General features: G+C 38.2%; 1 protein-coding gene across 2 annotated transcripts in view; it reads right to left on the minus strand.

Annotated features, from left to right (window-relative positions):
* The window catches only part of dock6 (dedicator of cytokinesis 6), a 53,474-nt gene that overhangs the window by 17,219 nt on the left and 19,810 nt on the right, over window positions 1-16,445 (minus strand). Inside the window, exons 15-29 of one of the 2 annotated variants that reach the window (XM_079883186.1) lie at window positions 14,991-15,108; window positions 14,266-14,336; window positions 13,542-13,680; window positions 13,168-13,269; window positions 11,536-11,622; window positions 11,211-11,442; window positions 10,944-11,108; window positions 10,104-10,276; window positions 9,389-9,490; window positions 7,871-7,957; window positions 7,571-7,666; window positions 6,526-6,666; window positions 6,237-6,350; window positions 3,381-3,551; window positions 1,890-2,029 (exon numbers count right to left, since the gene is read on the minus strand). In XM_079883186.1, the coding sequence (XP_079739312.1) occupies window positions 1,890-2,029; window positions 3,381-3,551; window positions 6,237-6,350; window positions 6,526-6,666; window positions 7,571-7,666; window positions 7,871-7,957; window positions 9,389-9,490; window positions 10,104-10,276; window positions 10,944-11,108; window positions 11,211-11,442; window positions 11,536-11,622; window positions 13,168-13,269; window positions 13,542-13,680; window positions 14,266-14,336; window positions 14,991-15,108 (1,938 nt within the window). The remainder of the gene's footprint in view (window positions 1-1,889; window positions 2,030-3,380; window positions 3,552-6,236; window positions 6,351-6,525; window positions 6,667-7,570; window positions 7,667-7,870; window positions 7,958-9,388; window positions 9,491-10,103; window positions 10,277-10,943; window positions 11,109-11,210; window positions 11,443-11,535; window positions 11,623-13,167; window positions 13,270-13,541; window positions 13,681-14,265; window positions 14,337-14,990; window positions 15,109-16,445) is intronic. The other variant, XM_079883185.1, reaches the window with a different exon arrangement.

The raw sequence follows: 16,445 nt of genomic DNA on the forward strand, positions 1-16,445 counted from the left end.
TTCATGCATGCTTGACTGTTTACTTGAATAATTGACTTAAAAGTCATCAGCATATTTCTGTGAAGGCTGGAATACACTACAAAGCTTTTAAACAAACAGAATAACAGATTTTTAAACACTAGGAATCACTTAAACAGCACTAAACAACTGAGGATCACACATAATAACCAGACTTTCAAATCATTCTGAATACAACAAACTGCAAAAACAGGTGCCTTGATGCTAAGAGATGGGTGACAAATGAAAACAATCGCTGTGTCTGAAATCGCATACTGTCCCAATAGCTACTACATTTGAATTTTAACTTTGCGACATTCTATACAGTATGAATGTGTGTAGTATGAATGAAGATCAGACGAACTGCATCCGCCATGTTGTTGTTATTGTAATGTGGCAAGCGTCAGTTGTGTTGATGGAATGCAGGGCTGCCAACTTTTGAGTTTAGCTTGGAGTGAGATTTTTTTTGGGGGGGGGGGTGGGGGTGGGGGTGGGGGTGGGGGTGGGGGGTATGTAAAAACAAATATTGCATCACAATAAGTGTAATTGTGATTGTCAAAACATTTGGTAACTAAATAGAATTTTATGAAGTTTAGTGTTGTTACAATGTTACAATGTTTACATTGTACAATGACTGGTAGGATACAGTTTTTATTATTGCTTGACAAAAATTTCAAGATTCCAATTCCATTCTTGTGATTTGATTCCGATATTGATTCAATAGTGACTAATTTGGATACATGTTTATTTTACATTTTATTTAAAGAAATAATCTCACCTAATGCTGTAAACATAGAGGGCCCAGTCTGCTGGTATTATTAAAGGTTAAAAATAACAAATTAAATTAAATATAATGAAGTTTTTGTTATAATAACAATTATTTAATGACATAAGTAAAAATATAATAAATATGTAATATAGTGCTCAGCAAAATCTCCTCTCTAGCTATTTTTTCTATTCAGTTAACATGCTATGGTCATTAAATGGCTTTCCTGAGGTAAATGTAACGTTATGTGACATAATTGTTCTCCTGCTGTTATATTGACCTCTTTCAGTGGTTGAAAAACACCAATTGGTCGATATTATGTATACTTTCGGTAAGTTGTACTGCATCTTTAAATAAAAAAGTAACAGATGATCGGTTCACGTGCACTTGAACTGAGGCGCTCAGCGATCTGTCACGTCACATTTACAAGCGCCAAACGTATTTTTGTCTGAATTTCGTAATAAAATTGAGCTGAGAATTAGTTTAATATTAAAAGTACCTCTTTGCTCCGCAATTTTTCTGTGCGTGAGAAAATGGATGTGTGGCGTGAGAGCCTGTGAAAAGTGTCAATTGCGTGAGTCTCACGCTCAATGCGTGAGAGTTGGCAGCCCTGGGAATGACATTCATAAATTCTCTCCCGTGGCCTCATGGGATAGTAAAGTGTCCATCGAGTGCGCACTTCAGATTCTCTGTGGAAGTAGTAGGTCATCCGGGTACATCTTGCCCACTGTTTTTCGAACACTATGTACTCGGACATACTACTCTGTTGGCATACTGTTTTTCGCATACAATAAGTATTTGATAAGTATAAATATAGGGAAGTATTCGATTTCGGACTAGCGTCGACTCGTCCATTCTGCAAAGTGGGACAAAAGTCATGTAGTGTATTCCAGCCTTTAGCTAAGGAATCGAAATTGGTAATGGGAATGTGAACTTTGAGTGAACCTGATTTTTTTTTATTGTGACATTGTTACAACAAAATTGTGTTCATTTGTGCATATTATAAAAAATAAATAAAAATTGTAGCCAAATTTCATTGACCATGAGATGAAAGTAATCAGCTATTGTCATGAAAATGTCTAAATGTGTATCCCTAGTAAAATACTTGTGTAGGAACGTTTCTCACCCCTCTCCGTCTGGCTCAAGGATGAGTGACAGTTCAGCCAACAGAAGGCCAGATAGAAAATGCTGCTGGCGGAACGGCACCGACAGTTCGAACATGCTGACCACACCCTGATCCTGAACATGACAGGAGAACGCGGAGCTCTACGAGAGAAGACACGGAAAATGTCATACTATAGTGAAGTGCACTTTATTTCCTAAGGGAACTCCTTTGAGTGTGTCCAGCTTGATATAATGTGGCAGACAGCAACATAACATCCATCATGAGAGGATTTATTCTCCACAGTGAGAAACACTTTACCACACAATTACAAACAAATTAGGAAACTCTACAGCACTGACACTAGAATTCTGAGGATTACGTTAATGTGGTCAGCTTATATACAGATTTGTAGAAGAAAGAGCACTCTCCCTAATCCACGCAAGAGAACATGAACACCCAGCTCTCGAGAGTGGATTCAATTTCAGCCACATCCTACAAAACTGTAAAGTGAAGTAAATCTGCCTGCAGGGTCTAATAACATCCCTCACACTTTATCATGTATCATTTCTTATAATCATTCTGAGATGAAGGAATTAAAGGAATGTTCATGGAAAAAAACTGCATTTGTGGCATAATCTGTTTCAAATTATTTCAGATCATCTCCTTCATAGTTTTTGTTTATTAAAAAATCTAAATTGTGGTAGTACACAGTAATGCACTTAAAATTTAAGTAAACATGGCACAAATGTTAAAACAGAAACATGAAGCTCATATTTTTGTTAAAAGTACTAAAATGTACACTACTGTTCAAAAGTTTGGGGTCAGTAAGATTTTTTTTTTTATCCTTTTTATTCAGCATGGGCATATTAAATTGAACAAACGTGACAGTACAGTCATTTATAATGTTACACAAAATCTTTTTTAAATAAATGCTGTTCCATTCATCAAAGATTCATGAACAAAATTATCACAGTTTCACAATTTGAAGCAGCACAACAGTTTTCAACATTGATAATAATAATAAATGTTTCTTGAGCATCAAATCAGCATATTAGAATGATTTCTGAAGGATCATGTGCTGAATTACTAATGATGCTGAAAATTCAGCCTTACCATCACAGGAATAAATAAATAAATTCCAAATTTCACTGTATTTTTGATCAAATGAAGCCTATTTTTGAATAAATAAAGCCTTGGTGAGCTTAAGAGACTTCTATAAACACTTTTTTAAAAATCTTACTGACCCCTTTTGAATGGTAGAGTATTACTATGAAGGAGGAGGAAAAAAAACACTGCTTTACAGATTAGTTATGTAATTTCCCTGTCTGATACACTTCCATGTATTGTGTGAATGTTACCAGGTTTTACAGGAGTTTGTGGTCATGACATGAAAGACTGCATATAAATGGGTCTAAATAGAATCTGCACCGTACGCGGAAAAAGCCGCACATTTACGATAACAGCAATTGCTGTTGTTTTTTTTTTTCCAACTGTGTTAGAGTGTGTGTGTACCTGAGAGGTAGTGGAGGATGTGGAGGGTGAGGGGGACGCGGGGGGACTGAGGGTGGCACAGGGCAGGTTCAGGGTGACGTAGTGCTCATGACTGCAGACGATCCGAATGAAGTCCATCCTCAGCGCTGTCAGAGAGCTGGGGTTCTGCGCTGTGTGGAGCTTATTATTAATCTGCAGACACAAATGCACCAAACTGTTCTCTGAAATGTTCTAGGGCAAAATCATGAACAGCTGTGACACATTCTCATGTAGTGTTTTATGTCTTGTTCACTAAACCACCAGCAATCTATTTTAACCAGGTATTATGTGTGCTAGTATAAGGATTTAAATTAAAGGCCCACTGAAGTGCCTTGAAAAGCGCAGTATTATTCAATGTTTTGCTGTAATTCCACTGAAACAGGAAGACAGGGTGGGACATTTGAACAGCTCCTCCCCTTTTTTAAAATAGCCAATAGCATTTAATTTATATCACAGCTCAACCAGGGCCGTCGAGCTCGGTAAAGCCGCAGTTTTCTTATAATCTCTAACTGATTCTTCTCCATTTCGCTTTAAAATATAGCGGTTTTATTACATAACTTCACTCACCCCAATGGAAAGCATGTACACTGTTTGAATCGTTGCCCATCCCCTGTATAGTGCACTATGTGCCATTCACCATGTAGAAAATAGTAAATGTGTGAACAAGTGCTTGATTTTAGCCGCAGCTTCAGCATCTATTTGGGGGCGGGACGCTTTAGATTCTAGAGAGAATTTGATTGGGCAGAAATTCTGATGAGAAGCTGAAAGGGATAGTTCACTTTGAAATTAAATTTTGGTATGTTTTAGCTTACCTCAAGGGCATCCAAGATGTAGGTGTCTTTTTTTCCGCAGTAGTTTCAGTTTTGATATTTTTAGGTCAAACCGTTCTTGTCTGTCAGTCATATAATGCAGGTCTATGGTCACTATAGTCCAAATTAAAACAATTCCCCATCGTCCAAATGAAACAATTCCCCATCGTAAGTACACATTGATGGCCTAAGACACGAAACGAGCGGTTTGTGTGAGAAAACAAACAGTATTTATATCGTTTTTACCTCTTATACACAGCCACGTCCAAGTGATCTGAAGGCGCGGGCGCATCCTGCTGTGTGTCGTGTGCGCAGACTGGTGCATAGATATATATACACTAGATGCCGCCTTGGCTACGGCAGTTCATTGGAACGAGGCGACTTCTAGTGTATATATCTATGCACCAGTCTGCGTACTCGTCACACACCAGGATGCGCCCGCGCCTTCAGATCACTTGGACGTGGCTGTGTATAAGAGGTAAAAACGATATAAATACTGTTCGTTTTCTCACACAAACCGCTCGTTTCGTGTCTTAGGCCATCAATGTGTACTTACGATGGGGAATTGTTTAATTTGGACGATGGGGAATTGTTTTAATTTGGACTCTGTGCATGCTCTTTGAGACCGTGACCATAGACCTGCATTAAATGACTGACAGACAAGAACGGTTTGACCTAAAAATATCAAAATTGAAACTACTGCGGAAAAAAAGACCTACATCTTGGATGCCCTTGAGGTAAGCTAAAACATACCAAAATTTAATTTCAAAGTGAACTATCCCTTGAAGTGCAGAGTGATGTCATCAAAATCATTGATCCAGTTGGCAGAAGAGAGAGTCTGTAAGTTTTGAATGCTTATATCTTCTAAATGCGAATTTTGCCATTGTTTTGGAGCACACTAGCTTAAAGATAACAGTAAGACTAACATATTCATACTAATAGCCAAAAAACTTCAATTTTGATCTCATTCTTTTAAGTCATTCTTTTCAGTGCAAATACAGCTTTTTATGTAAATAAGGCTTTTTATAGAGGAGTATTGTTCATAAAATTCAGCAATATTTGTCTAATCAAACTAACATTGTGCCACAGAAAGCAGGTGATAAACTTGATAAACTGAGTTTTATTAAAAAAATATTTGTGCGTACATAATATAGCGATCATGGCATAATGATAGGGAAGAGTATCATATCTAAGCATACATTCAGACTTTGAGGTAGTCAGCATTTTAAAGTGCCCCTACTATGCTTTTTCGAATATTACCTTTCATGCAGTATGTAAAGGTGTTATTGTTATTTTCTCCTAAAAAAAGAACTGATTCTGAACAGCCAATACGAGTCGTAAGCAATTCCAGTCTCACTTCCTGTTACAAACTTACGTAACAATGCAACAAATTTGCATAATGCCAGCATATGGTATGGTCTTCATCGGCTGCCCACGAAGAGCATCTACTTTGCGCCGCCCTCAAACACTGTAGTTGTAGCTGAGGCCTGGAAGAGTTTGGTTTATGTTGTCAACATGTCGAGAAGACACTGTTTTCTGCACTGCGAATTCACTTTGCATGCACTACCAAAGATTGAGGACTCGCACTGGAATTGATACAGTAAAAGTGATGCCGTCACTACTGTTCGTAATTCACTATGTTTCAAGTGCTGAGGAAGCCTCCTGAGCTAAAATTCAGATGTGATAATAGCTCTTCGTTTCTGACACGTGCTGTAAGCGGTAGACAACAAGGCCATCTGACCAATCAGAACAGAGTAGGCTCGCGGAGGGGTTTAGAGCGACTGAATCTTCGAACGAACCGTTTTCAGACTCTAAATGAGGTGATGTAATGTGTATTATGAAAAAATATAAGTGGTTTTTGACTTTGGATGCATGTAAATCTATTGTAGAAGACCTCCAAAACAAAATGGAACCTTCAAAATAACATAATAGGGGCACTTTAAAAGCTAATTCAGGTGCATCGACCATAATGGTGAAGCTACGTTGTAAACTACGCAAAGGATGCATGCTTGTGTGTCTGTGCAAGTACCTGTTTATAATATGAGCGGATAAGGTTGAAAATAAAGCCTCTGTCCATGAGAGACAGCAGGTCATTGAGGAAAAAGGCCAAGCTGCTGTTTAACCTCTCCACAAGCTCAACATCCTGAAACACACACGAATATTGGCTCAGACAGAGATAAGCAAGCTTCCTGTTGATTCATAACATAAGTAAACAGTCATAAAACAGAGTACAAACCATCATAAAGTCTCAAACCTCCTCTTATCTACATAAGGTCTGTGTTCCTCCAGCAGTAAAATGAGATCCGCTGCTCTTTTACCTTTTGATATCTGCTGGCTATGTCTGCGCTGATGGCACATACTAAAGCAGCAATGTCATCCACAAAGCGGTCTGGGAAGCGCTGGCGGCGGGGCATGTCCAGGCGTGAGGACAGGAACAGATGATGGGACATGCTCTTCACCTGTTATCACACATAGAAGAATGAGTGATAGCATTTTAAACTTTGATTCTGCTGTATATAAGCCAATCCAAACACTAGGTTTTTAAAAACCCACTGAAATAATTCAGTTGAAATAATTCACTGGAACTATAAAAGGGATAGTTTACCCCCAAAAAATTATTCTGTCATTATTCATTTTTAAACAACATGATGGTGAGTAAATGACTAAGTGTTCATTTTCGATTTAACTGCACTGACACTATCAGATGAGAACAAAATATGAAATGAACTGAGCAGGAAAATCACATTAACTTGGGAACATCAACATTGTTATGGAACTGAACTTAATCAACTGAACTGACTTGAACTGAATGACAACACTATTGCCTTCTGTAGAGCTGAAGTGAACTTGTTTCAAAATTGATGAAGTTTGCATCAACATGAAATGGAAAAGCATTGAACTAAATTAGCAGAATAATGACAAGCTGTCTCGTTTCGAAGGCTCCGGGAGTCGAATACGTTTTCAAGGGTGTCTTATTTCAGAAAAGTAACCATTATAAAATGTACTGTTGTTTACCCTTGTGAAGTGTAAATTGTTGCAATTTCTTTATGACTTTGAAATATAATGGTTACTTTACTGAAATGAGGCAGCCTCAATGCCGACAAATGCGACCTCCGGAGGACGCAGCCTTCGGGATGAGACACAACTACTATCTTCTGTAGAGATGATGAAATTTGTTTTATAATTGACGAATTTTGCAACATAAATGATGAATTTTGCAACATTAACTGTCATTTTCCTGTTCACTGCTGTGAAGCTACTTTGAAACAATCTGTGTTGTATAAAGCACTATTTAAATAAACGTGACTTGACTTGACTTTAGTTATTGATGTAAATAATGTGCAAGGTTGGAGGTTGACTGACCATGAGCTGGAAGAAAAACCAGGCCTGCTGCAGAGACGCCTCTCTCACGGTACTGGTGCTCACCACCCACTGGAGAGCCAACTCTTCATGAAGTAACTGAACGCAGAGAGCATTATTACAAAACATGACCCCATGAAGGTTTTCTGAACCACACACATGCGCACACACACAATAAAGGCAGGATCACAACATTGAGTACAAGATAATGTGGCTCAATGAATGGGTGAGTACGTAAATTAACAAATGAAGGAATGAATAAACAGGAGAGTGCACGGGTGAGTAAATGAATATGTGCTCTACCTTCTTGGCGATCTGCCTGGAGGGAGGACAGAGAATGGAGGAAGTCTCGATGAAGGCAGACATGCGATTACAGGCACGCTCACTGGCCTGTAGACCAGTGGGTGAACAGAAGAATGGTGATGGTGATGAGGATAACAATGAAGATGATGATCAAGAATGGAAGACAGAAAGATACGAGAGAAGGAGGGAAGAGAGATAAGAATGCCTGCTGGATGCACAAACCCAGATCATTTTACAAACTCAAAACCATCAAACTTAATTCATGCTATGTTAAGGATAACGTACAGTCAGCTGGTCATTAATGCAAAATAAACCCTGACAGGGCGATTGAGGACTTGTATATTCCTGAAGGGTTTTATTTTATGGCTAACTGACTGATAACAAGTAGACTGGTGCATAGCTGTGTAATAAGCCAGATAGTATACAATTATATAAATAGATATTAAATATTGGTTGATAATTTGAAATTATTTTAATTTGCGAGAAGAAAAAGATGGCACAGTGCTACAAGAGACAAGAAACTATCATCATCCATGTAGCAAGCTGGTTTTCAAATACACAATTTTGCAATGGCATAAAACATTTGAATAAAACATTAGAATCAAGCACTCCATAATAATAATAGTAGTAATAATAATTCTTTAAAAAAAAAAAAAAACTTAATAATGAACGGGTGGATATTAGCATCTAGAGGAGATGCTTCAGTGTAGTAGTTAATTGCATTGGGTTACACTAAATATATATGTTGGTATCGTTGGTAACTAGACTTCTACCAAGGCAGGAGAAGCACAGCAGACAAAGGAAAGAGAGATGAGTTGATTGAAGAAGAGGAGGAGGAGGAGGCATGAACACACAACCTTCTAGACAAATGCTTACACACCCTCAGACATAGACACACATTTACAAAGACAGAGCCAAATGGACAGCAGCAGAGGAGCTGGCACAAGGTTACGGAGTACGATTACAGAAGTAATACCAGAGTGAAGGCAATGAGAGAGTGCAGGATGATATGGTGTAGTGCTGGAAGACTTGTTAGCATGTAAAAGTTGAGAATGAACAACAAGTAACAACAAGTTAAGATAAGAGTTTGAGTTAGTAACAATGTTAATGTTAGGGTTAAGAGTTTGAGACAGTACCAAGTAATGAAAGGGTTATGGGTTTGAGAGAGTAACAAGTAATGATGATAGGGTTAAATGTTTTAGACTAACAATTAATGTTAGGGTTAAGGGTTTGATACAGTAACAAGTAATGATATGGTTAAAAGTATTTGACAGTAACAAATAATGGAAGGTTAAAGGTTTGAGACTGTAAAAAGCTGTTTTGAGACAGTAATAGGTCAAGTTAGGTTGTTGTTTTAAGAGAGTAAAAGGACATATTAGGTTGTAGGGTTTGAGATGGTAATGAATAATGTTATGGTTATATGTGGGGTTAAGTGATTTGAAGGGGTTACAGGTTATATTAGGGTGTATGGTTAGAGGCAGTAGGGAAGGATGTTAGGGTATAGGGTTTGATTGGCACCTGCTTGAGCTCACAGCTGGAGTTGGGGTTCCGACGGAGGACAGCCCTCGAGCCCCCAGGAGCGTAAGCAGAGTTTACCCAGGAATGTGAGCGGTCTATTCCCTGCTTATCCGCCGACGACACAAACACAAACCACAGTGCCAGACAGGGGAGGCAGAACAGCCACAAAGAGGCGTCACAGGGAGGGGACGAAGTGCAGGACCAGATTTAATTTAGAGGAGGGTGGGAAAAAGTCAGGGGGCACAGTGAAGGAGGGTACCACAGCAAAAAACATAGCACAATTATTAGCAGAGCGATCAACAGATGCCACAGTAAACATGTCACAGTCAATCTCTAAGCCTCTAGCTCCAGCACATGACAAAGAGTAGGGATGCAAATATTTAATGATTTTGATTAATCAATTAATCGATCAGTTATTTTCTCAATTAATCAAATAAAAAGGCAATTTCTTTTTTCACATTTTTAATGTTACAAGTATATACTCATGACCCTTTTTCCACAGAAATAGCTTTCTTTTATAAAGTGGTGACACTGATTAATGAATCAAATTTGTTGTTAAATATCTTTACTACTGATTTTTAGTGATTAGCTTTAATTTTAAAACACTTTTTTTAAACACTCAGTTCTTTGTAGCTGCCATGTCAAGGTAGAAAAAACAGTACAGAGCTGCAGTAACTTGAACAACCAATCAGAAGCCAGAGGAAGAGCCGCCTACCTTGCTGGCAATGATTCTCTGTACCTCCTCATCAGGGGTGGCTGGTGTGGAGGCCAGGTCAGGGTTCGAGTTACTAATGCTCTTGGAGCGGGACAGTAGCAAGCTGCTGGGTCTTGCCATCGCCCTAGAGAGCGTGGCATACTGGATGGGGAGCTCAAATGATGCGCCTCCCACTGAAAGAGGAAGAGCGACGCTCTCAATGAATTAACTTAAAAAAGCATCCTGCTTTTAAGGTCAAACGAGTGCGAGTATGATGCTAGCTCATAGTTAAGCCCAATTTATACTTCTGCGTCAAACTCACGCCGTAGCTACGTTGTACGCTGTGTGTAGCGCACGTACCCTTCGGCGTACCCTGACGTGTACCTCCCCAAAAATGTAACAACGCGTCAATTCTTCGCAGACACAAGCGCTGTGATTGGTCTGCCAGAACCCCTCTCTTGGGTTTCACATGCTCCCTCTGCATGTGTAATTGCGTGTCAACACGGACAACGACGCAGCAGTATAAATGAAAACCAACGCATAGTCTATAGCGTAGAGCCTCCGGCATAGGTCCGACGCAGAAGTATAAATCAGCCTTTACTTACAATACATAAAGAGTGAGCACTAGAGAAATGAATCAGCATGCCTTAAAGGTTAGATATCATTTACAGTTTTAGCCATGATGGTTCAATAACCTAGGGCATTTTCAAGACTTAAAAGTTCAGCCAAAATTAACAGTTATTTGAAACCCACACTATTTCTTCCAAGAAAGATGTTTTGCATAACACATCTCTCAAATCTCACATGTGAACATGACAAGTAAACCATTTTTTTGGTTTGCGAGCTGTATTTCTCACTCACCAGCAGGGGGAGATAAAGGCTCTGTTGTGGGCAGGTGGAAGCAGTAGTGGATGTAGGAGGACAGCAGATTGTTACGACCGTGATGGTCCTGGTTTCCCTCCAAGTTCTTATGGATCTGGTTTACCAGCAGGGCCATGGCTTCAAAGGCAGCGCGGCCAAGATTCACTGTATTTGGAGGAAGGAGAGGAAACGGATTACACAAGGAAACACCAAAATATGTGTATAAAAAAGGTAATATTAGTAGTGAACAGATCCAGTGTTACTAACCGATCTGTCCGGCTATAACAGGAGGGTGTACAATTAGCAGTATGAGCTTGCTCATCAGTTGGTGCAGGAAGCGCACGCAAGTGTCCAGCAGCGCGCCCTTAAGAGCGGCCATGCTGGCCTTCAGCTCCGCCTCTATATTCGCCTCTGTGATTATAACATCCTTCAGCCGAAAAGGGAACGAGTATTCCTCCAGAACATACACAAGTGTGAAGAACTTATCCAGGTGTGGATCCTACATACAGAAGGTGAAATAAGCATGTAAACAGACTTAGAGTATGTGTGCAATGTTTTTTTCTTCTGATTTTTTTCCCTTTTATTTCATTACCTGTGTGTGAACTGAGGAGGCTGCGGTCACTTCTACATTAAAGACTCCTTTGTGGTTGTCCACCCATTTCATTCCTGGTAGCTGTACCTGAAACACACACAGGCCACAACATATCCTCATCCTCACATTCATATTCCTCCTCAGATTTTACAGCCAAGCAGATGTTGCAGCTTGCATTAAATAATTTTCTGTAACTTGGATAATTAGTTTGCACGATTATTTCTGTTGGTAAAACTTTGTTTGCCTAAAACGCTTTGCCATAAATTACCCATTCACACTTAAATTTGCTCAATCAATAGGGTCCCCACATCTTCATGACTTCTCTATCACTTTACCATGTCTTTTCCAGTCTTTCAAAATGGATGAAAAACAATAAAAAATGACCGACATTTAAAAAGATTTTAGAGCATAACTATAAATTCACTATGGAAATTACCATGATTTTTCATCATTTTATGAATTTTTCATGACTTTTCCAAGCCTGGAAAGAACAGTTTTAAAATCCCCTCACATTTGCAGGTGTTCCATTTGATTTTATCCAAAATTCTGTTATTATCTGTTATGTGGCTCCAAACTTGTATGACTTTTGTCACGTGGAACACAAAAGGAGTGATTATTAAAAATGTCAGAGCTGCTCTTTTTCCATACATGAAAAATCATTGTCATGATTGTCACCAAGGCTTATTCTTGGCTCATGAATATTATTCATTACATAATGTGAAGCTTGCCCAGTAGGCTTTACTAAATTGCTAAAAGGCAGACTCATGAATATTAATTAGCAAATTCGACTAGAAGCACCAGGAATGTTATGAAGCATCAACATGAGTTGTTACTTGCAATATTACTTTGCAAAAGAAAGGGGAAAAAAGGGCATTATTAGGGGCCACACACTGAAGGTGCATAGGCACCTATAGTAATTAGTATTATTATTTTCAATTTTAAGACTTGGTGTAGGGGAGACCATGGGCTAAATTTCTTCAGTCACAAATAAGTAAGAGTGATGACACATTGTACTTTGAGAAAAAAGAAAAAATATTATTTTGATGTCCAATATTTTTCCACAGCTGTCTAGATTATTGATGCCTTTGAATTAAATGAAATCATATTTTATCTTGGTTGTTGGAAAGATTATTACTGGTGTGATTGTAACAATGACTTCTTGTATTAAATTTGATATTATGTAAAATATTAGTTCAATAAATCACCATTTCTATTATCATTTTAAGTGATAGTTGCTTTTGGCACAGTTAAATATTGATAATAGCATTATTTGGAATATATCTTAATACAGTTCAAAAACTAGATTTGTAAGATTTTGTAATTTAAAACAAATATAATAATAATAATAATAATCATCAATACAATACAAAAATGATAATAATTGTAAGAATTATCTATTATTAATTCATGTTAATTATTTATTACTAATTAATTGTGGAATTTTGTCTCTAGTGCTTTAAAAAAGGTCTTGAGAGACATCAATTTCCTTGAAAGCGTCTTATAATACAATAAGGCGGCAGGTAGTAGTAGTCTGTGAATTCTGAGAAATTAAGAAATCCGTCTGCCATCCTTCACTTCCACATTCATTCTCACATGCATAAACAAACACCCAGTGCAGGATAAATGTCTTACATCAGGAGTGAGGACTGAGTAGCTGGGTGGAGGTTTCTCCACAGAGACGGGCAGACTGAAGGATCCGGTGCGCAGGCGGCCGTGCTGCATGAGGGGGATCCACTGTGGGGAGCAACATGAACTCTGATTAACCCCAAATTATTTACATTAGCATGCTATAGGTGGCCTACAAATCACATGACGCTGCAACTTGGGAAGGGTGCTACTGTGGTGACGTATAAGGATATGCTTCAGGTGTCTCTGAGGGGAGACAGGGTCACACAGAGGTGAGCGTTTCATCAGGAAGCCTGGAGTGCTTCTCCAGCGCTGTGGGAGCGTGACTGTGAGGAGACGGAAGAGAGGAAGAGGAGAAGAGAGGGGGGTCCTTTTCTCACCGTGTAGCCCACGGGCGTCTCCAAGGGGGTGTTCTGCTTGGGCTGGCAGCTGATGTGATAGAAGGTGAAGAGCAGGTGGTGGTTGTCGGTGAGGTTGGCAGGAATCTTCATCTTTACCTCCTCGTAGAACTCCGGGGACCTGCAGAGATGGAGAGAGGAGACTGAAGTAGTGCTTCTCAAACAAGGAGCTGGGACCCACTAGGGGGCCTCAGCAAACTAAACTGGGTCACCTAAAATGATCTAAATTAATATATTATTATCAGAATTAATAATAATAATAATAATAATAATATATTTAATATATTTGATGTTATTAATATATTAAAACAAATCTAACCATTAAAATGCTAAAAAAACACAAAAACAACAACAACAACATACAAACAAGAGTTAAAAGTTTTTTATTGAAGAACAGTTTTTAAAACTTCTAGACTCACAAAATGAAAGCATTAAAATAAATCAAAAGTGACAGTAAAGACATTTATAATGTTACAAAAAGGTTACACTTAATTTTAAGGTGACGGTTACAGTACTAACTCAAATAAGTACTGAGAAATATTAATTAACTACATGTACTTACTAATATATATATATATACATATATATATAGTGCTGGAGGCCTTTGAGTCAAAAATTAACCACTGTTGTAAGTAAATGAAATGCAATTCTGGACATAAAAAGTGATGATTCTGTAATGAATAGTGAATGAGACATGGGTTCGTACTTGTTATGGTAGATTACTGGGGTGTACGCCTCCTTGTAAAACTCTGCACAGCTTGACTTTCCAAAGATGACCTGTTCAGAGGGTGGAAATCACATTACATTGGTGAATCACAGCTCAACGGCTCCACTAGATGTCACTGGGGTGTTTCATTTCAGCCATGATGTTGCCCTCGCTAATCATGAAGCCGTGGATGGATTTTCTAATTTTCACAAAGTGAATTTAGCCTCTAATGTACCTGCACTGCACTGGCCTCACACTGAGCTTTAAATAAATTACGAATGTTTCAGAGTGAGCAACTGGTGTGCGAATGCAGCACTAACACTATTAGGGAGTTTCTAAAATCCTTGATTAGATTAACCCAATGTAAAAGGTCCTGTGTCTGTGAGTTCACTGAAATCTCCAAAATTTCCCAGAGCGCTTCTTAATCCATCTGGAGAATTGGTTGGAGTGACTAATGTAACCTGTGTGTTTAGTTGGAGCTAAAATACTGTGATGTGGATCGATGTGTTTTAAGGAGGCGCTGTCATATTGTTGGCACAGATCTAGAGAGCTTTTATGTGCACAATTAGGTTTATCCGAGCGATGAGATCATCGTATCAGATGTACTTGCATAATTCCAAATGTTTGTTTTTTTTTTTTTTTTTTGTCTTTCCATGAGAATATGCTTTGACAGTGTGACTAGAGCCGTGAGGGAGTACAGGGTGTGGGTGTTATCGGTGACTCACAGGCATGGCCTGGCTGGGATCTTCTCCTGCCATGAACTGCACCTTCACTGCAATGTTCCTCACTGAACCCTGCCGGCTATTGAAGTTGACAGTCTGAGGGTAAATGTACAGCAGGTTCCTGAGGGGGAGAGAGATGGAAATACATTAAATAATGAACCCTTTTAAATCAAACCAGCAATGGTTTATGAGAGGCCTGTAGATGACATAAAACTCAAAGTTCAGATCTATTATGTACACTCCCATTAAAGTTTGCAAAGTCTATAAAACTTTTATACTTATTATAACTTTTATTTTCAGTTCACTTCTCACTGGTTAGACACAGTTTGCTTCCTTGTTTTCAACACCAAAATGAAGGCCATGCTTGAGTGTGCACCACTAAGGACAATAGATTGAGTCACTAAAACGAGTTTCTCGAGAAAGGTGCTTCCTTGTCTGAAAGCAAATCTGGACTTCAGCAATGCAAGAGTCCTCAATTTGGCAACTGAAAAAGACACTGCATTGCCTTCCTTGAGCAGCACAACCATTTTCAACTATACTGAGATAAAGAGAAAGGTTTCTTGAGTACCAAACAAGGATATTAGAATGATCTGGGGACTGAAAATGAGGCTTTACAATCACAGTAAAACTTATTTATAAAAACAGTCATTCAAACAGCAATGATTTTTTTGCAACATTAATAATGTTCTTTAATGTTAATTCCATGAGTTTCATACATTTCTTTCAAAACCATGTCTTAGTGATTTCAAACTAAATGGTCAAGTTTACAGCTACTTTTGAAAATGGTTAAGATTTCAACTACTAATATAGATGGTTACACCTCAAATACTAACGTCAACTACTGATTTAAATGTTTAGGCATCAATTCCTAAAGTAAAGTTACTTAAGGTCAAGTTTCAGCTCATGTAAAAGGTCAAGTCCACAACTGCTATTTGCGGTTACGTTTTAACTTCTAATGTAATGGTTAAACTTCATTTCCTAATGTAAACGGTCAAATTTACAACTACTATTATTAACGGTTATAATAGTATAGTTTCAACTACTAACGTAAGCAGTTACGTTTCAACTCTTAATGTAAACGTTCAAGTTTACAACTACTATTATAAACGGATAGATTTCAAATTTTATGTAAATGGTTAAACTTTAATTCCCAATGTAAACGGTCAAGTTTACTATTACTAATATAAATGGTAGGTTCAATTCCTATTGTAAACGGTCAAAACTACTTATGTAAACAGTCAAGAGAAAAATATATGGAGAGAAAGATCAATGCTTCCATCTGTAACAATCGTATTCGTGTATTTGAATTATCTTCATTTGGAGGCTTTTCTCAGCAAATATTATATATGAGATTAATTCTATCAATGAATCAGCATTTCATGCAATTAATTCTAGTAAAGTTTTCTGACCACACTATTCTAAACAAGGGGAGCACTGTGACACTCTTCCATCTGCATG

This window comes from Squalius cephalus (assembly GCF_949319135.1).
Source record: "Squalius cephalus genome assembly, chromosome: 1".
NCBI lineage: Eukaryota > Metazoa > Chordata > Actinopteri > Cypriniformes > Leuciscidae > Squalius > Squalius cephalus.